Source organism: Bubalus bubalis, chromosome 1 (genome assembly GCF_019923935.1).
Source record: "Bubalus bubalis isolate 160015118507 breed Murrah chromosome 1, NDDB_SH_1, whole genome shotgun sequence".
Lineage (NCBI taxonomy): Eukaryota > Metazoa > Chordata > Mammalia > Artiodactyla > Bovidae > Bubalus > Bubalus bubalis.
Genome location: NC_059157.1, coordinates 31,968,921 through 31,994,187, shown reverse-complemented (window position 1 = coordinate 31,994,187; position 25,267 = coordinate 31,968,921). Strand labels below are relative to the sequence as shown.

General features: G+C 39.1%; 1 protein-coding gene across 9 annotated transcripts in view; it reads left to right on the top strand.

Annotated features, from left to right (window-relative positions):
- TENM3 (teneurin transmembrane protein 3) overlaps positions 1–25,267 on the top strand; it is a 1,064,917-nt gene that overhangs the window by 854,647 nt on the left and 185,003 nt on the right. For all 9 annotated transcript variants that reach the window (XM_044938509.2, XM_044938511.2, XM_044938515.2 and 6 more), the window contains one exon: positions 19,989–20,226. In XM_044938509.2, coding sequence (XP_044794444.1) covers positions 19,989–20,226 — 238 coding nt within the window. The remainder of the gene's footprint in view (positions 1–19,988; positions 20,227–25,267) is intronic.

Genomic DNA, 25,267 nt, shown 5'->3' with positions numbered 1-25,267 from the left:
GCCCCGCCTGCACTGGAAGGCAAAGTCTTAACCATTGGCCCACCAGGGAGGTCCAGGTTATCTATTTAAAATATAGCAGTGTGTACATGTCTATCCCAAGAATTTGAAGAATAGATAGGTGTCTATGTACCCCTGAATCACTTTGCTGTACACCTGAAGCTAACACAGCATTGTTAATCAACAATACTCCATTATAAAATAAAAATTTTAAAAATTAAAGAAATAGGTTTCCCTTTAAGATGTTTTGGAATAAGAGTAATGATGTTACATTGGTTACAATGGATTTTTGATTTGAGAACTTTTTCTCGCAATACAAATGTGACATCGAGACTAATTTTCAAAGATCGTACTTCACACTGGTCTTTTAAAATCACATTAGTTTATAAAAGCAAGGTTGTTATGGAACTCTGCTATAAAGAAAGATAATTGAAACATTCATACTAGTATAATTTTGTTGTAACTCTCATTTCAAATTTAATGAATCAGTGCCTGCTGCAAAGGAAGAGACACACTGGGAGATAATTTACCTGTGAAAAGACAGGGGCAGAGGATGAAATCTTGGTTCTTTTGAGAAAATTGCATGCTGTTGAGGTTTGTTTTTGCTGTGACTGTTTCTATTGCTTTCAATAGGACCTAACTATGCTTGAAGGCCATTAGAGGACAGAAATCAAATCTTAATCAGCCTGGATGTATTTTTCTGTTTAAAAAAACTAGAGATCCCACTTCACTTTAAGGCTTAGGGAGTTTAATTAAAGTAAGCAGAGACAAAAGTACTCTTTTGAGAACTGTCATTTCTCTTCGTGTGACACTATTAATAATGTAGTGTAATGCTATTTTGGAAGTTTGGTTCTTTCCTTGTCTTTTGTCTTGCTCTGACTCTTTTCTCTCTTCTCAATGAAAGAGGAATAAAGCCCTTACAGGAAGGTGCTATCCTAAGTTCACGGTCTCCTCGTGCACCATATTATCTGGGACCTCAGCTATAATTCTTTGAAGAAATAACCCTCCCAAGCTCTCTTTTTTTTTTTTCTTCCCCTTTCTCTCTTATTGTGAGCCTCTTTTCACAACAACATTTGCAGGCTTCTTCACAAAGAACTTTTTTTTTCCCCCCGATTAGGATGAAAACTAGATCATGATGTGAGCCTCTCATTGTGAGTGTAACTTCCCTTTTTGACAGCTCCATTAGATCTGCCCACTTATAAATCTTCATATTTCTGACTTGCCTTGAAATCAGAAAGTGTTTTCCTTCTGCTTGTTTTCAGTGAGCAGCAAGCATGAAGGGAGGCATGGCAGACACCATAGTCTCTTCCACCAACTCTCCTGCCTCAACCCAGCGCCGGGGCAAAATGTTTGTCACCAAACCTGATGATTCTGCTTTGATGGCTAATTATGGGTGGTACATTTTTGAACTTAAAGAGTGACTCTGAAGTCACTTTCCATTCTTACATGTGCAGTACCATGCAATGTAAAGCTGGAATTTCACACTACTCATTGTTTGAAAGTTAATTAGTATTCTTTGCCAGAATACCTGCTTCTTTGCTCGAGTCATCATTTAATTGTATCTGTCTCACTTGATTTTGGTGGGTGCTTATGAAGTCAAATTACGTATTTTGAGCATGCCACCTCTAATTGCATTGACATGCGAAAAGCTGCTTACGAAGCGTGTTCATGAAAATTATACTTTTATTCTAGTCTAATACTCGGTTTATATAGAATGCCTTCTGTGAAAAAAATTGAAATTATCCATTATTTTAAAGTAACAGGGAAGAAGTAGGAAGTTTTAATGGAAGCAGATATTATTTTGTTTTGAGGATAACATTGGAAGCTGTTTGACCCTACTCTAATGCCCTCGCAAAAATATAGACATGGAAGTATATGATCAAAGTAAGGAATTAAAGAGTTAACATTTCTTGAAAAACAAGAGAGCCATTAACTTTTAATAATGCTGTCTCAAATATTTGTCTGTAAATTGTGGTGATAATCAAAGACAAGCTTATGGGATTGTGCTTTGTAGTTCTGTTTGATTTGATAATTCTAATAATCCCTTAAGAACATTAGAAAAAAATAGTTTATGCTTACATTAGCAACTATTGTGAGATTGTAAAAATAACCTGGCAATCCCAAGATATAGTATAAGGATAGGAGGGGGGGGAAAGTGGTATCTAGGATCTTGTATGTGTTTAAATCACTTCTTTTAGAGATGTTTTTAAACCTAATATATTTTTCTTTCTTAGCATGAGAAAGAAATAAACTGGCTTCAGAAAGTTTAAAAATGAGACAAAACATTGCCTGCCTACTACAAAATGTTATGCAGCATCGTTTTCTTATTTAAAAAGAATGCTTCTGGGCTTCCCTGGCAATCCAGCAGTTGAGGCTCTGAGCTTCCACTGCAGGGGCGCGGTTTGATCCGTGGTCGGGGAAGTTGCCATGCCACGCACGGTGCGGCCAAAAAAAAAAAAGAGAGAAAAAAATGCTTCTCTTTTTGCTGCTAGGTTTTGATCTCCACGCTGGCCTTTACTAGATGGCATTCCAACCCCACACTCAAAGCAAATGTTTCTTCCATCTAAAGTTGAATTTCTACAGGCCTCTCTTAAAGCTCATGTTTCCTCTTCATTCTTCATTTTCCTCCTGACAACATGCCTGAAACAAAACTGACAACAATGATTATTCCCATGTAAATTAGGGTGGAAAGCTTTGGAATCATACTCTGTGACCGTTGCCAGAGTTCTCAGTTTCTCAAAACTTTTTCCCCCCATCTTGTGAAATATTAATACATACTGACAGTTTAAGGTGGCTATGAGATTAAAGGAAATAATTTCTATTGAACTCATAGCATAATGGGTTTTAATAAGCTTTACTGAGTGTAAATTTCCTTTGTGGATTTTCCTCTTCAGTGTACAACCCCTCTTTTGCATTTAAGATCTATAAATTTACATTTTTTTTAAAGGTGTTAGCATTTTTTTTTAATTTTATTTTATTTTTAAACTTTACATAATTGTATTAGTTTTGCCAAATTTGAACCTAGATTTTTAGTAACTCCTTCTTGGGATTATTGGGTAAACCTAATTTACTTGTAGCTAGCAAAAAAAAAAAAAGTTTCTTTTCTTAACATGGAGAGCATTATCTTTTGAGCACACAGGATTTTTGAGTATCAGCTGTAAAGGAATTGTTATAGGGTATATATGGATGTGTTGGAATGCTTTAAAAAATCGATCCTAGCTAATGGAGGGAATATTTTCAAAGTGGGCTGTTTCCATTCCTTCAGTCAACCACATACAGCAGAAAAAATTCAAGTAAACATTGTAGAAGAGGCGAGCTCTTCCTTACAGAATTAATGAGAGGTGCAGTGGTCTTCCATGGGGAATCAGAATTTGAAAACACTTTTCCGCATGAGCATTTTCCCCTCATGTCTGGAACCAGATAAGGAGACTAACTTTAGATGCACAGTATCCAAACGAGATGAATGTGCTGGGCGCTGCTGGATAAGAATGCCCATCTTAACAGGAATGTTTCCATTCTCCTTTGTAAAGACATATAGTTGGCAAAAGCCATGTCTGTGAGATCCCTAAAGACCGCAGCTCACTCAGGAGAGATGTAGCCAGCTCATTCTTACACCAACTGCCCGAGGAAGACACATCCCAGAATAAGCCCCTCACTATTGTCCTTTGTAATGTTTTAGATGAGTTGTTTTATCTTGAGTAGATCTGTATTTTGTAAAACTCCAAGTGGTAAAGTATAACAGCATCAAGACTTTAGCAACTCTGTGTGTATATGTACACACCACATACACTATTCATATACATATATATATATATGATAGAAGATTTTTATCTATATCCTTATAATCTACATATAAGTAAGATTCTATCATGAGTCTGGGTATTTAATAAATGAAATTGACTTGTCTTTGATGTGCTTGAATTTCAGAAGTTTTAAATTATTTTTCAGGACACTAGAGTCAGTAATCTGAGTGAACTCCGGGAGTTGGTGATGGACAGGGAGGCCTGGCGTGCTGCGATTCATGGGGTCGCAAAGAGTCAGACACGACTGAGCGACTCAACTGAACTGAGAGTCAGTAATCAGTAATTATATTTAAAAAAATAAAACACACACTTTTGCAGCACAAACTCAGTCAACATTCAGTAATTATTGTATACTATAGCTCTTTAGTACCTACAACCATGTTTTCCTTATTAGGCAGATAATGTATTTGCTTACTGATGAAGGTTTTGTGAGCTATGTGTATTTGGCATATATTTTGCATATGTTATAACAATGATTTACTAAAAGACTTGTGTGAAAGAAAATATATTCAAGATTAGGTGCAAACGGCAATACACCAGATTCAAGTAGAAGTTTCTTGTACCTACAAGTAAATTTTAATCATCTACGTTTAACCTCACTTTTAAGAATCATTCAGATTTTCAACAGAAGGACATATTTATGGTAAACCCAAAGCAGTCTTTGTGAAACCTGAAAAAGATTTGTGAAAACAGCCTGCAATAAAAATCACAAATGCTTCATATAACACTACTTGATAGATATCACTTGCACCATTAAGAACTAAACGACAAAGGATGTAATTTCAGTTCTGGCATGCAATATTAATCGAAACCCTTTAAAACATCTTGCTGATGGGAACTATGACAACGTGACATTGAAGAATTATGAGCTAAAGACATCCATCTTAATCAGATTTTCAAAGTAAATGCCATAAAACATAAAGTTGTTCCATTCATCTTTACATTTTCACATGTTTCGGTGGGAACATCATTTCCTAGTGTGTTGCCCTAAATGCAAAGAATACAATTCAGTACTTAAAGTGTGAATTCAGTCTGGAGGATTGAAATGCATTTTAACCAGCCACCCTGTAAACTCAGGGAATTATTTCTCTAATAATGTACATTTCTATCTGTCTTTTATGCTACTGATATATTATCCTAGGTAAACAGTTTAATTAAATGATAGTAAGAGACACTTTTGAAAAATAATTAGATGTATATTTGCCTTTATAAATTTAGATATGAGAAGAGAAATGTTTTCAAAGATATACCTGTAGAAAGAAATTACCTTATGGGCATACTCAAACCAAACATCTTCTCTAGTCACCCCCGACCCCTGCAAATTATTGATTTGAGTAAATGGGAAAAGTCTAAAAATTAAGACCTCATATTAAAATAGCACATCATAGTTTACAAAAATCCTGATTTACACATTATCTCTTTTAATCCTCGCATTTTACCCACATTTTACAGATGAGGATTATTCAGAGAATTTAGAATATGACGTTGATTTGCTTGAAGTTCCACAGTTACTAGATTTCAGACAGGGAGCTTGAACCCCAGATTTGTATTTCCCGAACCCTAAATCCTCACATGACTATATTTGGAGCTAGGACCTCTAATGAAGGTAATTAAGGTTAAATGAAATCATAAGTGTGAGGCCTTGTCTGATAGGATTAGTGTTCAGATCTGGAGAGACCCCAGAGAACTCTACTGGGCCCTGCAAGGACTCAGGGAGAAGATAGCTACCTCAGCCCGGGTGGAGAACCCGTGCTGGAAACTGACTCTGCCTGACTGAAGGTTATTTCTTGTTGCTTAGATCAACTCATGTGTAGTTTTTCATACAGCAGCTGGAGCAAAACTAATATTCCAGGTCTTCCTTTTTCTTCTCTGCCATAAATCTAGTGTTTATTTCCCTCTTCTATGGAAAATTTTAATCAACTGGCATTAAAATATTTTTAGATTCCTGAAATAAAAGTTTAGACAATCTGGGCGAGAATACCTCAGTCACCAGCTTCTTTTTGAACCTCTATTTTGAGAGGAAGGCTTCTAAAGGCAATTAGCATCCTGTGAAAAGATGCAGGCTTCCAGCCTCAACAAATCATGCTAACCATTTTAAAAGGCACAGCCAAGACTCAGAAGATACCTATCATTAATCTCCCAAACGGTAACAGCACCTCACTTTTCTATAGTACTTTACAGTTTATGAAATACTTTCCTATGCATGATCTTATTTTGATACTGGTCTTCATAATATCTTCCATATTTAGTGTTCTTTTCACTGTATCATCCTGCTCTTCATTGGTGTTCAGGCATTGAGGCAACAGAAAAACATATGTTGGAAAGAGGCATTTAGTGTTGACATACACACACACACACATTATACTCTAATTAATAATGACAGAGAAGGGAGTCCAGCAAACATGCATGTGTCAGCGTAAACTGTGACTCTATTTCCTTTTTAATCAAAGAACATCATAACTTGGTTTCCACGTAACAGATCACCCTCATTGCAAATGCCAAGAATGGGATGGAGACAGTGGGCTCGATGGAGTCTGTGTTGCATCTGTGTGATACTTAATGTTTGTGATGACACCGTCTCTGTTTAGAAGCCATGATGTGATTGGAAGGAAACTAAAAATTTGATTCTATTTTAATGTAAAACATTGGCAGACAATGCAGACTCAAGCTGCAGATAACAAGTATGATATCAAATAATATGTTCATATAAAATAACTTTATATCAAATTTAAATTTACTTCCGATTTCAGTAGGTAAACTTGCTCGTGAAAACAGCTACATAAAAGCCAGAAAAGAACTTTCAAACTTAAATAAAACTGACCTGTTTTTTAAAAGTTAGGAAGACAGTTTAGCGCATTCAAAAAATTACAGCTAGTTAATCAATTTTAGGGAAAAGACATCCAGCCTATTTTATCTGAACCTTTTTCTAATTTCCATCTTTTAAAATATTTCAAGAATGGTAGAAAAATATAGGTGATTAGAGAATACATAGAAAGTATACACCCACCCTGCTCATCTGGTTCTCTCCAAATATTAACTCTGCCATTGATCTTTTTCCTTAGCATATTATATGACATCATGTTTGTTTACTAGTGGGCTTCCCAGGTGGCTCAGTGGTCAAGAATCCACCTGCCAGTGCAGGAGCCACAGGAGATGTGGGTTTGATCCCTGAGTTGAGAAGATCCCCTGGAGAAGGAAATGGCAACCCACTCCAGTATTCTTGCCTGGGAAATCCCATGGACAGAGGAGCCTGGCAGGTTACAGTCCATGGGATTGCGAAGAGTCGGACATGACTGAATCGATTTTCACTTTCTCATCATAAGGCAGCTTTTGGAAGAGGGCTCTGCATCTGTGGCTCAGCTGGTAAAGAATCAGCCTGCAATATGGGAGACCTGAGTTCGATCCCTGGGTTGGGAAGATCCCCTGGAGAAGGGAATTCCCACTCCAGTATTCTTGCCTGGGAAATCCCATGGACAGAGGAGTCTGGTGGGCTACAGTCCATGGGCTCACGACTGAGTGACTGAACACACACAATTTTTACCGCATGTACCTTAAGATGTCACTAGTTACAACATTAGGCAACATAGAGTGGTTTATTTAGAAAATAAATACTGTTTTTAATATTTATAGCATAAGATGTGTGGTAGAGTAGTTATGATATGAATTAATTTTTTATATGAATTAATTTAGTAGCACTTTCATAATATTTATATTTGAAGTAGTTTTTTTAAAAACTATATGTCCCGTAAACATTTATAGGTATAACTTGAGATACTAGGATAAGATTTTTAAATTACCTTAAGTTCTTAATAAGGGAAGCCGATGGCTCAGAGGTAAAGATTCCACCTGCAATGCAGGAGACGCAAGAGAGGACAGTTTGATCCCTGAGTCTGGAAGATTCCCTGGTGAAAGAAATGGCAACCCACTCCAGTATTCTTGGCTGGAAAATCCCATGGATGGAGGAGCCTGGAGAGCTACAGTCCATAGGATTGCAAACAGTCAGACACGACTGTAACATACACCAATATATTTCAAGAAAATATTGTAAAGTACATGAAATAAGGAGAATTTTAAAGCTAAAACACTTTAGAATTTATTGTATGACCCCACTATACCCCGCAACCACAACTATTCTTTGACAGAGGAGAAAAACTTGAGGCCCAGAAGTTAGTTGGTTTATGTGTGATTATATTTAGTTAAGTAAAGTAAGTACTCAACTGTATATTTCCTGTTTCCTCTTCTAGTACTTTTTCTTCTATACCAGACACTTTCTTTGAGATAGAGAATATGTTGTCTGAAAAGCATAATAAGTTCTGTGTTATTTGGAATATTCAATTTGCTTTTTTTATTCTTTATAAGCCACTTATCACATACTTATAGCTTTTAGTTGCCTTCCAGCCTGTTCTTATCCATATTACAAATATGTGCTTTATTTATATCATATCATATACTCCATTTAAGGTCAATAAAATTTAACTGCACTAAAATCAAATGCCCATTAGGAAATCAGAGAGGAGAGAAAAGCGATTATTGATTGTATGTCAGCAGTTCTTCCTTGTCACAATTGGGACAGGTTCTTCCTTTTTTGCTTGCTGTCTCAAGTAAATTATTTTTAAATGGGCAGAAGAATATCCTGAAATGTATACTGAGACATTTACAAGATACTTAGATCCATTTTTCTACTCGTGTGTAAGTTTTAAGTACTTTCCTGTAAACAATGATTATGGAAAACAAAGAATTCTGTAGAGGATAATGTGTTGGTGGCATTATTGGTGGTTTAGTTGCTAAGTCGTGTCCAACTCTTGTAAACCCCGTGGACTGTAACAGCCTGCCAGACTCCTCTGTCCATGGGATTCTCCCATGGACAAGAATACTAGAGTGGGTTGCCATTTCCTTCTCCAGGGGATGTTCCCGACTCAGGGATCAAACCCAGGTCTCCTGCATTGTAGGCAGATTCTTGGTCGACTGAGTTATGAGGGAAGCCCTACTATTACGTATATTGAAAGAGGAACTACTTTAACAAGTGGAAGGTATTGTTTCCAAGTACTGACATAGAGTGCTTGACATTTTAAATTCAGTACACACTTTTGAGCAGCCTAGAAGCCAGAATATCTTCAAAGAGAAGTTTTTGCCATTCAAGAGAACTTACCTTTAAAATGAAACAGCACCCCCAAAGGCTGCTTTCCAATAACAAAAAAGAGAATAGTAGAGATAATTCATACGAAATTAACAGGAGATGAAGAAGTTTAAATTCTGTATAATTTGACAGCTATGTCGCTTACTCCTTGGAAGAAAAGCTGAGAAAGCTAGACAGCATATTAAAAAGCAGAGACATTACTTGCCAACCAGGTCCCATCTAGTCAAAGCTATGGTTTTTCCAGTAGTCATGTATGGATATTGGACAGTAAAGAAAGCCTAATGCCAAAACACTGATGCTTTTGAACTGTGGTGTTGGAGAAGACTCTTGAGAGTCCCTTGGACTGCAAGGAGATCAAACCAGTCCATCCTAAAGGAAATCAGTCCTGAATATTCATTGAAGGGACTGATGCTGAAGCTGAAGCTCTAATCCTTTGGCCACCTGATGTGAAGAACTGACTCACTGAAAAAGACCTTGATGCTGAGAAAGATTGAAGGCAAGAGGAGAAGGGGACGACAGAGGATGAGATGGTTGGATGGCATCACTGACTTGATGGACATGAATTTGAGCAAGCTCTGAGAATTGGTGATGGACAGGGAAGCCTGGTGTGCTGCAGTCCATGGGGTCGCAAAGAGTCAAACATGACTGAGCAACCGAACTGATTGATGAGTGTGGTATTAGGAACTGTATAGAAAGCAGTTTATGTATCTCCAAATAAAACTCTATTCCCGCTTTCTGGAACTCTCACTGAATGTATATTGATCTTTCTTTCGTTCTGTTTTTTGTCTGTGAATTACTCTTTTATACTTAGACAGTCTGTCTTTCTGATGCATCTGGGTGATTTTCCCAGATCTCTTTTCCAACTCACTGGTACTCTCTACAGTTACCTAATATATTTGAACTGCCCAATGAGTTTCTAACTTCAGTGTCTGCATACACATTGTACCATTTTTTATATAACTTTTTTTATAACACCTCTTCTTTTTTCATGATGTCTTATTCATATGTTCTTAATTCCTTTTAAATCTGTAAACATTCTAAACATGCTTGTCACTTTATCTAATGGCTGCATTATCTGAAGTTTGGGGGAGAAAAATTCTTGCTTTTTGTTTATAGAATTTGATCCAAGGTAAATTGTTTTCACTTATGTTAAGTAATTTTAGACTGTAAATTCATTAAAAGTAGGGTTTTATCTGCAGGGTGGGAAAGGAGAGGAGAAGAAAGCACTTTGAATGTGTAAATATTTTTGTTTAATTTGGACTCCATTGAATTGTGGTGTGTCTAAGAACACATATTTTATTGACTCAAATTTTTCCCATTTATAAGGAAAATTCTTGCTACTTAATTTTTATCTTCATAGGGAAGTAATGTCAATTAAATGTCTACAATATGTATGATATTTTCTAAGCAACAGAGATATTTTTAAATATGATTTATTATTTTTAGGGTCATAAAATACTTTGTAATATACCTTTGCCAATAGGTCCTGAAATGTAGTCAGATGAGGGAGGTATTGTTTCCTAAGCTTACCATTAGAAAATCAAGGAAAAGCAACTTCCATAAGGCCACTGAGCTAGTTGACGATGGAACAAAAGATTAAGCTAAATCCAAGAATTGCATTAGAATTTCAAACACAAAAGCTAATTGTGATTCAATCCATACACTTAGATCATCCACTCCAAACTCTGGTCACTAGCAGCCCTATTTACAGTAGCCAAGGCCTCGAAACAACCTAAGTGTTCACTGACAGCTGATTGGTTTAAGAATATGTGATATATATTGATAGTGGAATATTACTCAGCCTTCAAAAAGAATGAACTATTGCCATCTGCAGCAACATGGATGATCTAGAGAATTTTATGTTTAGTGAACTGTGTCACAAAGAAAGATGAATACTATATGATATCATTTCTGTGTGGAAAGTCTAAAAATAATTCATGCAAATGAATCCAAATTGTTGCTGTTGTTCAGTCCCTAAGTTGTGTCCAACTCTTTGTGACCCCCATGGACTGTAGCACGCCAGACTCCTCTGTCCTCCACTGTCTCCCAGTTCAGTTCAGTTCAGTCTCTCAGTCGTGTCTGACTCTTTGCGACCCCATGAATCACAGCACACCAGCCCTCCCTGTCCATCACCAACTCCCAGAGTTCACTCAAACTCAGGCCCATCGAGTCGGTGATGCCGTCCAGCCATCTCATCCTCTGTCGTCCCCTTCTCCTCCTGCCCCCAATCCCTCCCAGCATCAGAGTCTTTTCCAATGAGTCAACTCTTCGCATGAGGTCGCCAAAGTATTGGAGTTTCAGCTTTAGCATCATTCCTTCCAAAGAAATCCCAGGGCTGATCTCCTTCAGAATGGACTGGTTGGATCTCCTTGCAGTCCAAGGGACTCTCACAAGTCTTCTCCAGCACCACAGTTCAAAAGCATCAATTCTTCAGCCCTCAGCTTTCTTCACAGTCCAACTCTCACATCCATACATGACCACAGGAAAAACCATAGCCTTGACTAGATGGACCTTTGTTGGCAAAGTAATGTCTCTGCTTTTGAATATGCTATCTAGGTTGGTCATAACTGTCTCCCAGAGTTTGCTCAAATTCATGTCCATTGAGTCAGTGATGCTATCTGACCTCATCCTCTTCCACCCAGTTCTCCTGTTGCCTTCAGTCTTTCCCAATGAATGAATCTGAATACAAAATAGAAACAGAGTTGCAAACATAGAAAACAAACTTACAGTTACCAGAGGGGAGGGGGAAGAAAGAAGAGACAAATTAAGATATAAGCTACTACACATAAAATAGATATGAAACAAGGTTTTATTGTACCCAATATCTTGTAATAACTTGTAATACTATGTGGAAAAAAAAAACCTGAATCATTGTTCTGTATACCTGAACTAATGCAATATTGTAAATCAACTATAATCAAAAATTAATAGGATAATAAGATATATAATATCAAAGTATTTTGTGTGCTTTGGTGATCTGTTTTAAGAAAGAGGTCAGTTTTGCAGAAAACTTCAGTTTTGTTTGAGACAGCTGGCAGAAAGTGAGAATGAACGAATTTTGAGGTAAAGAAACAAAGGCTTTAACCTCACCAGTGCTAACCCCCAGTAAATGGACATGGGCCCTCCTAAATGCGTGTCCAGGTCAGCATGGTCAGTATATCTTTTTGTAAACTCTGGGAAATAGGAGCGGGGTAGAAGCAGAGTTTATTCATATATTCAAGTTGCCGTCTTTGAGAGTTCTCAAGCCATAGAAGAAGGCTGCTTCTCTGGTTCTCCTGTAGTGTTCCACGTTTCTGTCCCCTTGCCCCAGCCTTAACCCCTCCCGTTCATTGCTCTGCTTCCTTCCCCCTCCCCCTCCCCCTCTCCATTCCTTCATCCTCATCACCCCATCTGTACTTTGTTAACAGACTCCACTCAGACTGCAAAGTTATTTGAAAGCAGCCTGGCTATCAACCCCTAGCTTCTAAGTCTCTTCCAAGATAGAGGGTTTCTTCCCTGGAGGTCCTTGCAGCGAGCCCGCCACTCCGAGTTGCTGGGGAGGAAGAAGAGGACAGAATAGGGAAGGAACACAGTGGGGCCCAGCCCTAGGGGCAGCCGGTCAAAGCAAGGTCTTTCTCCTCACCTCTCCTGTCAACCCCGCCTTTCTGCCTCTCCCACCTGGGCAGGGCACACCTGTGGACAGACAGCCACACAGAGGTATTTCTGTCTCCCAGGAGCTAGTCTTTTCTCTCCCTACTTTCCTGTTTGAAAGTCCATTTCCACTTGGGTCCTCGGAGACCACAGCCCAAGGCTGTGAACCAGAGCGAGCTAGACTGAACTGCACTTTACTGTCTGGAAGTTGTCTGCAGTGGCTTTTAATTAAAAAAACAAACAAACAAATAGCAAATATGCCCAAATAGGCTAAAAAAAAAAATGTTCTTTTTTTTTATAATTCTTGACACAACGGTCTGGTCATAGTAGATGGGAAAAAGAGACGCTGCCGCACTTCACGAGTAAGAGATCAGATTCCCTCTTCTCTGGGAACCGCCGAGGCTGTAGTTTATTTTTGATTCCTCCTGTGACATTTCTGAGTCTTGCTTTGTTGCTGTGAAAGGAAAAGCATTTCCTCTTCAGAGATATTGGATAGCACGTTCTTCCTTCTTGTGATAATAGTATTAGCTGCCGGCAAGGCTGTTGCGTTCCTTTGTTTTCCCTCAAGATGTTCTGCCCTGACGCTGGATATTTCTTCCATTAATAAGTTGCCTTTTAGCTCTTCCTGTGTATGTCAGGCACTGTATCTTTTAGGTTCCCTCAAATAGGCACTATAAAATAAATGAAGAAATATAACTTATTCAAGAAAATATCCCATGAAAAGTAAATTATCTTGTGTCTCTCCCATGTGCCATGGCCCTTCCACCTCAATGGTTCATGAAGCAGAGTTGCTGTTCAGAAAAGTTGGCACGTTTCTTTTCTTCCTCCTCTGGAGCTCAGGGACTATGCCTTACATTTGCTTGGAATTGGGTTTTAGAGGTTGATTAAACTGGAATCTACTCCACTGTCAAATAGCTTTTTGTGGTCTAATAGTCTGCACGCCTTACTGCCTTACTGGATCTTCACCTTTCTGTGTATCTTACTGCAGGCTGATAGGTTTAATGGGACAACCTTCAATGCTCTGTCAAAGACCTGACTTCTTTGGTGGCAAGAAGCTGAGCAAAATTAGTGAAGTCTATCTGATCTTTATTAATGTAATGTGAATTTGAACAGATATTGGCTATCATCTGTGTTCAGTTTATCAAATAAAAATCAGAAGCCGTTAGGCTATCATGAAAGATATATGACCTGTATGAACTTGGACAAAGAAAGATGGGCTGAAAGAAACAACACTAGTTAGGTATAGTATATAATTTCTAGAAGCACAGTGCCAAAAATTTTATTTTTTAAAAAAAGTAGGGAAGACTGTTTAGAAAAATTAACCTACATCTTTTCTAAAATATCTAATTTGGAGCATTTCTAATCATAAACTTTAAAATGTAAGGAAAACATTATATTTGGCAAGCTATAATATATATTTTATGTATTGCTCATATCATATATTTATATCATATATTCTTATATATTTTATGTAATTGTTCCATTATTTGTACATCTTAAAAGGTAGATTTTAAATATTGGAATATCTGCCATGTTTCAAAAGAAATATTCCAGAAATCCAATTTTTGGAGCGAGTTGCATGCTACCCTGCTTGGATGAGATCACAACCCCCCAACCCCCACCCCCTACCACCTGCCAAGGTCCTTTTAATGCGTAAGTATCACCAACCATCCAACATGTTTTTAGGAGTCTTTGAATAAGGCTTAGTAAGTGAAGTGAAGTCGCTCAGTCGTGTCCGACTCTTTGCAACCCTTTGGACTGTAGCCCACCAGGCTCCTCCGTCCATGGGATTTTCCAGGCAAGAATATTGGAGTGGGTTGCCATTTCTTTCTCCAGGAGATCTTTCCGACCCAGGGATTGACCCCAGGTCTCCCACATTATAGGCAGACACTTGACCATCTGAGCCACCAGGGAAGGCTTAGTAAATGTACTGATAAAGCCAAAGGACTTTAAGTTGGAGTCCTGCCTTTCAGGATCTAAGAATTTAGTTGGGGAAACAAGACATGTTTGCAAATTGCCTTACAATTAAAGGCAATACAAGATGTATAACTGAATTATTGTGCTGTACGCCTGAGACTAACATAGCACTGATATCAACTATACTGCAGTAATGAAAACAGAAGGCAATGTGAGAAGCCTCCACTTTTACTTCAACTCACCCTTCATTGACTTCTTCATGAATAATCATTCATTCAACAAGTATCCATTGAGTATTTATCATCGTGTGGTCCTTAGGGATTCTCTACATAGAGAATCTAACGGGGAACATGAGACCTCCAAAATTAGTTGTAATACAGAGAGGAAAAGGAGAAGGGCCATGGGAAAGAGAGATTAAAAAACCTAAGAAGATTCAGGGAAGAAATAACTGATTTCTGTTTGAAGAATACTGAAGTAGGGTCATGTCATCATCCTTAGAGCTAGAAATACACAGGGTTTGGATACAGAAAGGTGGAGGAAAATGTCTTTCAGATAGAAGCCACTGTACAGAAATCAAAAGGTGTGGGGGGTGTACTGGGTACAGCAAGCTTGACTAGGACAAGGATACTTCAAGAGAATTCATGAAAGAAACATTTCAGAAATATCTGGGGGACTATCGTGGACAAGGATCACGTTGACCTTTAGAGTTCATTATAAGTTTTATAGGCCCTTGGAAGCCATTTGGGTTTTCCAGAAATAAAATGATGTGTTCAGAGCTATGTTTCAGGAACATTGAACTTAGTGACTCTGTGAGGTCCCATCTAAAACTTTTTCTCAAGTCTATGTAAAGCCTGTATCAGTGGATTAGCTTAAAGCAAAGTCTATAGTAGATGTTTTGGCTGTTCTCGTGTGGACCTGCCCACTTAGATTCTTATTGTTGGTCTCCAAGTCTAAACCCTTGTGCCCACTTCAAACCTTGGTTATAAAACTTTGCCCTGGATGTTCATATGTCTTCCTATGAGGGTAAATGAGAATGTTCTCTCTGAACTCAATACTTTTCTTAAGCAAGTTTTTTGAGCTTAAAAACACCCCAAATCATGTAATTGATCATGTTTCCCTCTTTGTGCTTGCAACAAGGTAATTTAGAGCCAGATTTATACCCTGCTTTAAAAATGTGTAGGGACTTCCCTGATGGTCCAGTGGTTCAGAATCTGCCTTCCATTGCAGGGACAAGAGTTCAGTCCTTGATCCGGGCAGTAAGATCCCACACGCAGTGGGGCAACTGAGCCCACGTGCCACACCCAGAGAAAAGCCGACACACCCAGCAGAAGATCCTGCATGCCACATGAAGACCTGGCACAGCCAAATAAATAAATACTTTTAAAAAGAAAAGAAAAGAAAGATCCTTTTAAAAACTAAAAAAAAAAAAACTGTGTAAAACCATAGAGAAGGAATTCATCCACTCATCTCGTATTTGGCTTTATCTTGCCTATTTTCAGTTTTCCTTTATTCTGTTGTCTTCTCTGACAGTGTTAAATTTTCTTTTATCCTGTTATGCTTTATAAACATAATCGATCTAAAAGAAGTTGGCATAGATAAATACGTGCTCCAGCTACTTCTCACGTCCTGTAAGCTGGAATCTTTAGAACTAGCATTGACCTCCAGTTGCATCCTCAGATTTTGCTTCTGTTTGTGATCTGCTGCAGAATTTAAATGTCTGGCCATCCATCCCATCTCGCTTAGACTGTGCACTTACTCTGTTCCATCAGATTTTAAGTTGAACCTAGCTTTCATTATCTGGGTTTGCTTCACTGGTAGTGAGGATTCCGTGGTGGCTCAGTGGTTAAGAATCCGCCTGCCAGTGCAGGAGACGTGGGTTCAATCCCTGTGTTGGGAAGATCCCCTAGGAAAGGAAATGGCAATCCACTCTAGTATCCTTGCCTTGAGAACTCCATGGACAGAGGAGCCTAGTGAGCACCCACTGTTTGTATTTTTATTTAAGTATATTAAGCATACTAAATATATTTTATTTAAGTATATTAAGTATATTTTTTAAGTATATTAAGCCTCTAGAAACTAACATAATATTGTAACTCAACAATACTTCTATGAAAAATTTAAAATTCTTTTCAAGTTAAAAAAGAATAAGAATGTTAAATTCAACATATTGAAATATATGATGATAATAGATCTTAAATCTTTTCATGTTTCAATAACAATATTTATGATAATTTACCATTCACACAGTGCTTTTACCTGTTACTGGTTTAGCAGATCCTTGAAATATAAAAGCTTGATAAATGTCTGTGGGATGAATGACTAAGTGTGTGCATAAGTGGACGAATGCATGCATTTAACTGAATTCTTAGATGGTACTAATACCTGGGTTCAGTTCAGTTCAGTTCAGTCGCTCAGTCGTGTCTGACTCTTTGCGACCCCACAAATTGCAGCACGCCAGGCCTCCCTGTCCATCACCAACTCCCGGAGTTCACTCAAACTCACGTCCATTGAGTCGGTGATGCCATCCAGCCATCTCATCCTCTGTCATCCCCTTCTCCTCCTGCCCCCAATCCCTCCCAGCATCAGGGTCTTTTCCAATAAGTCAACTCTTCGCATGAGATGGCAAAGTACTGGAGTTTCAGCTCTAGCGTCAGTCCTTCCAAAGAATACCCAGGACTGATCTCCTTTAGGATGAACTGGTTGGACCTCCTTGCAGTCCAAGGGACTCTCAAGAGTCTTCTCCAACACCACAGTTCAAAAGCATCAATTCTTCGGCCCTCAGCTTTCTTCACAGTCCAACTCTCACATCCATACATGACCACTGGAAAAACCATAGCCTTGACTACATGGACCTTTGTTGGCAAAGTAATGTCTCTGCTTTTGAATATGCTATCTAGGTTGGTCATAACTTTCCTCCCAAGGAGTAAGCATCCTTTAATTTCATGGCTACAGTCACCATCTGCAGTGATTTTGGAACCCCCAAAAATAAAATCTGCCACTGTTTCCACTGTTTCCCCATCTACTTCCCATGAAGTGATGGAACCAGATGCCATGATCTTCGTTTTCTGAATGTTGAGCTTTAAGCCAACTTTTTCACTCTCCACTTTCACTTTCATCAAGAGGCTTTTTAGTTCCTCTTCACTTTCTTCCGTACGAGTGGTGTCATCTGCATATCTGAGGTGGGGCAGTATTATTTCCCACAATACAGATGAGGAGACGGAGACTCACTATCACGACACCTGACAGAGTTAGGAAGTCACTTTGTTATCCTGACCTCTACTACATAGCTCTTTCTCAGCATAGTATAATAGCTGATGTATCATTTATTCTGTGTAACCCATCTATAATATAATTCCATTCTTTCGTGAAGCTGTACTTAAAAACATGGAGTCATTTGCCTCATTCCTCTACTTCTTTTTAGGCACAATCTTAATATTTTTCTTTTCAAGATGTTTCTTTTTTCTCTTTTCATTACGAGGCCAACCTAGTTTAGGCCCTCATAACTGTAGCTTATTATATCATCCTATAAGCATTTTCTTGAAATGTTCCTTGAAGACCTCTGTAGCCATTCTGATCATACACACCTATCTAGGAACAGCAAAGCTAATAAATTAAATGACTGCTTACGGGCATGCTAAGTCCCTTCAGTCATGTCCAACTCTCTGTGACCCCATGGACCATAGCCCGCCAGGCTCCTCTATCCATGGGATTCTTCAGGCAAGAAGACTGCAGTGGGTTGCTGTACCCTGCTCCAGGGGATCTTCCTGACCCAGGGATCAAACCCAGGTCTCTTTTACATCTCCCGCATTGGCAGGCGGGTTCCTTACCACTAGCACCACCTACTTGAATGGTAAATCGTCATGAATTTTAAAATGTCCGTTTCTTTTTCTCACCTGATTACAACCATATTTGTATTGTAACCCTGCCATTCCTTCAAAGGCTGATTCCCTTTAACTGATATTTGAACACCCATAGTTTTTCATGAGCAGCACACCAATGGGCCAAGTAAGATTTCTGTAGTTGCTAGTGTGGGAATCTTCAAGAAGACTGCGAGGAAGCAGCTCTGTTTCATGGATTTAGGTGTGATTTCTGTCCTTCATTTCAAGAGTAAGAAATTATTAGTTGTTAAATGGTATGATATTAGGGTATGATTATTAGGGACCACTGGAAACATGCAGTGATTACTAATATTATATACTATGGGAGGAGTTATTTTAATTGCATACCCTGTAAAGAGGTTTGATAATATATATTCACACTATTAACATGTCATGTATTCATTCCATGCAACCAGAATTATAATGTTTGACTGTGTTATTTGGCTTAGCAATCACTGCTGGAGTTCACATTGTAGATGAAAGATAGTCCCTGCGTTTCCTATTCTCTTTTAATACATGCATTTATATTAATAGCATGATTTAATACATCACTTCAAAATTATATTGCACTTTGAACTGCATTTAGTCAAAAATTGACATCTTGTGTGCGCGGAACCATAATAAGTTTAGCATTAAATTAAGGAGTCATCTGTCTGTTGGCTGAAATGTAGTGTTTGTGAATTCTGGCATGTCCAAAGCTAGGTAATGAGATTGAGACATGGGTCTCAGATGTTGCATTCATTTGTGCATTTTAACTTATGGCTTATTAGCTTGAGGGACTTAAGCCTCTGGATCCACTAGGATTCTGGTTCGAAACAAAATATTCGTACCCCTGACATAGTGACATGAGTCACTGTGGTCACCTATGACTTACTCCAAAATACTTCTACTGCACACTGTGAAATTGGAAAATCTGTTCTGTGTGTGTTCTAATGGATGTAACGGTCATTAAGTATATGAGTCTTCTGACGTTGTAATCAGCTGTGATTCAGTCTGTTAAATATCCATGAAACAACATCTGCTTCACAGAGTGACCTTCTGCTAAAGAATACTTAGCGTCTATTAGTAGATCACAGTGCAGATCTGCCTTATTTGAAATGCACTAAACTAGAGTAGTCGACTACTGTTTAGCAACGAGCTTGTAATAATTTATTGCAGTTAAATAAAGCTTAAAAAAACTCCATTAAATAATTATAGGGATTATATGCATTTCCAAAACCTTTGTGTTCTACTGAAATTACCCATTTCATTTCAGGGTTGGTTTGTTAAAAAAAAAAAAAAAAGCTTAAATGTAAAGGCGCATTAGGGGAGCTGTCAGATGCTGTTTTCTGTAGGTGTTAATAAAACCAGATGAAAAAAAAATCTGAAACAAATTAAAACCAAAAGCAATTTTACCATCTGTTGTAGATTAATTAGAACTTTGCGTATCAAGGGTAAACTTGCTCTTAGAGAATGTCACTGAACACCCGCCTAATAGAATAATATGCAAATATATTAGGTAATGGATTTCTATGCCGTTTTTAATGCTAATGGATCTGTGGTGGATCCCCAAGAAATTGGTAGTGTGTATAAATGTGTACGTACACATACACTTATATATAATGAGTTTCCTTTTCTTTTTTTCAGAGCAACCTGCAAACAACCAAGGCCAGTCCACCCTACAGCCTTTGCCACCTTCCCATAAGCAGCACTCCGCACAGCATCATCCATCCATCACTTCTCTCAATAGGAACTCCCTGACCAATAGAAGGAACCAGAGCCCGGCCCCGCCGGCTGCTTTGCCCGCCGAGCTGCAAACCACACCCGAGTCCGTCCAGCTGCAGGACAGCTGGGTCCTTGGCAGTAATGTACCACTGGAAAGCAGGTGAGTCCTGAAGGGGTGGCTTGTGGAGGATTTGACTGTTAGGACCACACAGTGTACCTTCGTGGAGAACGCATGTTTGACAGCAGTCAACAAACTGTATTTTTTTTAGCATCTGAAATGGAAAGATACGCTGGTCCAACCCTTTCCTCAGTAAGAGAGATTTACTTTTTTAAAAAAATTGGGGTACAGTTGCTTTACACTATTGTGTTAGCTTCTGCTGAGTGAAGTACCTCAGGCATATGTATGTGTGTATGTATATATCCCCTCCCTGTTGAGCCTTCCTGCTGCCCACCCCCACCCAGCCCGCTAGGCCACCACGGAGCACCACGCTGAGCTCCCTGTGCTACAGAGCAGGTTCCCACTTGCTGTCTGGTTTACACACGGTAGTGTATATATGTCAGTCCTGATGTCCCAATTCATCCCTCTCTCGTCTTCCCCCATTACGTCCATATCCATTCTCTGTGTCCGCCTCTCTGTACCTGCTCTGCGGGTAGGATCATCTGTACCATTTTTCTAGATTCTGCATATATGAGTTAATATACGATATTTGCTTTTCTCTTTCAGACTTCACTCTGTATGACATACTCTAGGTCCAGCTACATCACTACAAATACCCAATTGCATTCCTTTCTATGGCTGAGTAATATTCCTTTTTATGTATGTACCACATCTTCTTTATCCATTCATCTGTCAATGGACATTTAGGTGGCTATTATAAATAGCACTGCAGTGAACACCAGCGTGCATCATTACAGAGTTATGGTCTTCTCAGGGTATATGCCCCGTAGTGGGATTGCTGGATCATATGGTAGTTCTATATTTAGTTTGTTAAGGAGCCTCCATACTGGTTTTCCACTGTGGCTATACCAGTTTACCAACAGTGTAGGAGGGTTTCCTTTTCTCCACACTGTTGGTCTTCTCGAGAAACAGGGCCACATTATTGGTGCTCTTTTGGTTGGTGGGGCAATACACTTGGCCATCCTTTTCACACTTTGTAGTCTATGAGAGATAAGTAAAAAGGGCTTCAGTGAAACTTCTCCTTGCTACCATTAATTTTCTTATCTTCAGATTCTCAGGCATATGGGAAAAAAGGGATAGAGATATAAGGGTGATTATTCTCAGTCCCAGAATGCAGTGATTATATTGTGCATCTGCTGGGATCTAGATGCCTCTGATTCTCACAGGCTCCATTTTGTCTATTGCATCCTAAAATCATCGTGGACTCTCACAGATGATAATTCAGCATAAGTCAGATGACCATTTGCTACGGATATTTTAGTTTTTTGCAATGTGAGGGAGGTTTCAAGTTCCTTCCAGCTTTATTTCCATTCATGCCTGCTGCTGCTGCTGCTAAGTCGCTTCAGTCGTGTCCGACTCTGTGCGACCCCATAGATGGAAGCCCACCAGGCTCCCCCGTCCCTGGGATTCTCCAGACAAGAACACTGGAGTGGGTTGCCATTTCCTTCTCCAATGCATGAAAGTGAAAAGTGAAAGTGAAGTTGCTCAGTCGTGTCTGACTGTTAGCGACCCCATGGACTACAGCCTACCAGGCTCCTCCATCCATGGGATTTTCCAGGCAAGAGTACTGGAGTGGGGTGCCATTGCCTTCTCCGATTCATGCCTAGACCATGCTATTAGGAAAAGCTTCCTTATGATGAACTGAACTTCTGTTCCTGAAACTCCCTTCCTCTGGTAGTCATCGTGCAGTTGGGAATGTGTAATTCCACAAAGCCGTTTTGCCCCATCTCTACACCATGGCCCGGGGGCCCCTCTCAGTCTCCCCTTCCAGAAGCTTCGCCAGCTTGGTGCTTTTTCTCTAGCACATGCTGATGTTTCCCTGAGGTTCTTAACAATTACGAGTTCTAGCACAGCTTGGCCCGCAGTTAGCAACCTGCTCACACAAGAATATAGACCAGCCAGAGCTATTTTGAGCTGATCCATTTCATTTTTAAATATCTCCAAATACAGAAAACCTTATCTTCTTCCTTTGGTCTGGACCTCAACAGCCAGCATCTCCTTAGAGCTATGTATCGCAAAGCAAGGCTGTGGTGTCCTACCTCATGGGTCTCCTACTGGCGGCTTTGCAGCACCGTTCCCCTAAAACTCCTGCTAGTGTTTATTTCTTCCCTGCCTTCCCTGAAGCTTCTCGTAGCTTCAGAGAAAAAGATTCATCTCCACATAAAGCCAGAAACCAGAGGATGCTGAACCTCCTGGGAGAATGTTCCCCTAAGTGCCCTGCCCTGTGGAGACCCTGGCTAAAGTCAGCTTTAAAAAACAAACAAATAGTTATTTACTTATTTATTTGTTCACACTGGAAACTGGTTGTTGTCCCAGGGCTTTCTCTAGTTGTGGTGCCCGGGCTCCTCATCGCAGTGGCATCTCTTGTTGCAGAACACTGGCTCCAGGGCGTGTGGGCTTCAGGAGTTGCTGCATGTGGGTTAAATAGCTGTGGCTCCCGGGCTCTCGAGCATCAGCTCAATAGTCGATGCTCAATAGTCGTGTCTCTCAGGCTCAGTTGCTCCGAGGCATGTGGGATCTTCCCGGAGCGGGGATGAACCTGTGTCCCCTGCGTTGGCATGCAGATTCTTAGCCACTGGACTACCAGGGAAGTGCTAAAAGTCAGCATTTACATTAGGTCCTGAATGAAAAAGTGGGTCTCAGTGAATAAACTGCTGTTTTTTGCCATTAATTGTGTGACCTAAAGCAGTTCTACCCTGAGGATGAGTAAGCAGGAGGTGCTCACAGGTAGTTGTCAACAATACAAATCTTTCTGGTTTTTTTTTCTTTTTACTCTTGAACTAAGAACAGGTTAAGAAGAACCCTTTTTGTCTATAGTGTCAGCCAAGAGTAACTGGGTTTTATTATTTATTTTGTATTATTGAGCACTGTTCCTGGAGCAATTAGGAAGAGAGAGTACAGAAGAAGTAGGCAAGCAGCAGATTTCTTCACTTAAAGACAAAGAGTCATGTGCACAGATTTTTTTCTTCCTGAGTTTATTAGCACAGTGTCATTTAAATTTACCCAGTGTCATTAATTAGCACACACTAAACAACTAATCAATGTTGTCATTTGGAAAAAAAAATGTATTAGGAAAAAAGTAATTTTCCAGCTGAGACATCAAATTGAATATGGATAATTGCAATGTAGTTGACAATAAGTGTCTTGACAAATATTTATGAAATGTGCCAAGTTAGGTCATCAGAAATGCATTTAATTGGGGGGGATGTGGTAGTTAGCACAAAAGCCTCAAAAACTGGTGATAGGAAAGATGGTATTCCTTGAAGCCATATCCTTTTTTTTTTTTTTTTCAGTTAATTAGTTTATTTTTGGCTACGCTGTACTTGGTTGCTGTGCTCGGGCTTTTTCCAGTTGTAGTGCGTGAGCGTCTCAGTTGCTGTGGCTTCTCTTGTTGCAGAGCACAGCCTCTGGAGCATGAGCCTCAGTCATTGCAGCTCCTGGGCTCGAGAGCACCGGCTCAGCAGTTGCAACGCGCGGGCTTAGTTGCTGTGTGGCATGTGAGATCTCTCTGGATGAGGGACTGAACCCATGTCCCTTGCATTGGCAGACAGGCTCTTAATCCCTGACCTCCAGGGAAGTCCTGAAGGCTTAATTTGAAGTGCAGATATTTGGGATCATTGGAGGGAAATGTACGGCGTGTTCTTGTTATTCCTCATATTGTGCTAATGAATATTTGTTGTTGGTGAGTGAGCAAAGAAAGTGGCTCTTTAGAAGAGAACCCATGGTGACTATATGTGAAATTGTAACTGATTTCTCCAAATTCAGACCATATAAGAAATCACTCTCAGAGCAATTTCAAAGCTGTGCCATTTGAAATTCCATTTCAAAGCAGTACTACTCATGAACCATCAATGGAATTACATTTTATAGTTTTATGAATTGACAAAGGAAGAAAATCTGCTAGTTGATATTCTCACACACATATATAGAAAGTATAATGAATCTAGACACTGTACATCATGCTAAACTATTTTAATCTGTGGTAGAGTTTTGTTCGTTTCTCCTTTCTCCTTTTCCAATGTTCACACCTTATAATATTACTGATCAAAAGAAATGGCATTTCCACTTGCAGGCACTCGGTGAATCAGCCTAAGCAGTGGTGAGGAAATTTCACACCATGCTGCCACAGTGCCACTGTGGTTTCTTTAATAGTCTCACTTGGTTGGAACTCTTGAGGTGAAGAACCAGGCTTATTTATCATTGATTTTTCCTTTTTTAGTTAAGGTTCCCTATTGAGTATGCTTCTCAGTTTCAACTATATTAACAACTTCATCCAGACTTGTGTCTGCCTTTAACTATTTTAAAATCTAGTGTAGAGTTTCATCTTTGGCAATTATTGCTACTTATGATAAGTAAGACTTATCTTACTGATTGTCATTTTCCTGAAACTGTCATTTAAAAGATATTAGCTATAAAGATTAAAATTCAGTTCTGTGTAGATTAAGAACCTCTATTTTTTTCTCTTTGTCTCTTCCCCTTTTCTCCTTTCAGCATATCGTGATAATAGTTGGCAACAAGTGGCATGTAATAATCCATTAAAATCTCAGTAATTCACATCTAAACTTGATACAGAAGACATAAAAGATATGTCCTGTCTGTTTCAGTATAGCTTTCATGTTGATTTATTAAAAAGTATTTTTTCCCACCAGCAGATTCTTGCTTCTGTAAAAGTGTTTCTTTCCTTTTGCTAATGAATTTAACATTTGCTGCTGCTGGGGACAATCAATAGTATTGGGTCCTGTACATTTCTACCCAATAAACAGAATAGCTCTGGTCTCCCATCTCCAGTGAGTTTTCAGATATAGAGTCATATCAAGATGCAAACAATTATTTGCCATTTATGAGTATATTCTTCTTATGTTATCATCACCTAGAAATAACAATCTGGGCGTGGATAGAACACCAATACTTGCTTAGAATTTTTCTGACGACTCTTTTCCTTGGAGCTCAGTATTTCTTGTCTTTTATATAATTCATTTTTAGGGCATCTGATAGCCTGTAGCTCATCCTTTGTTTATTTTGT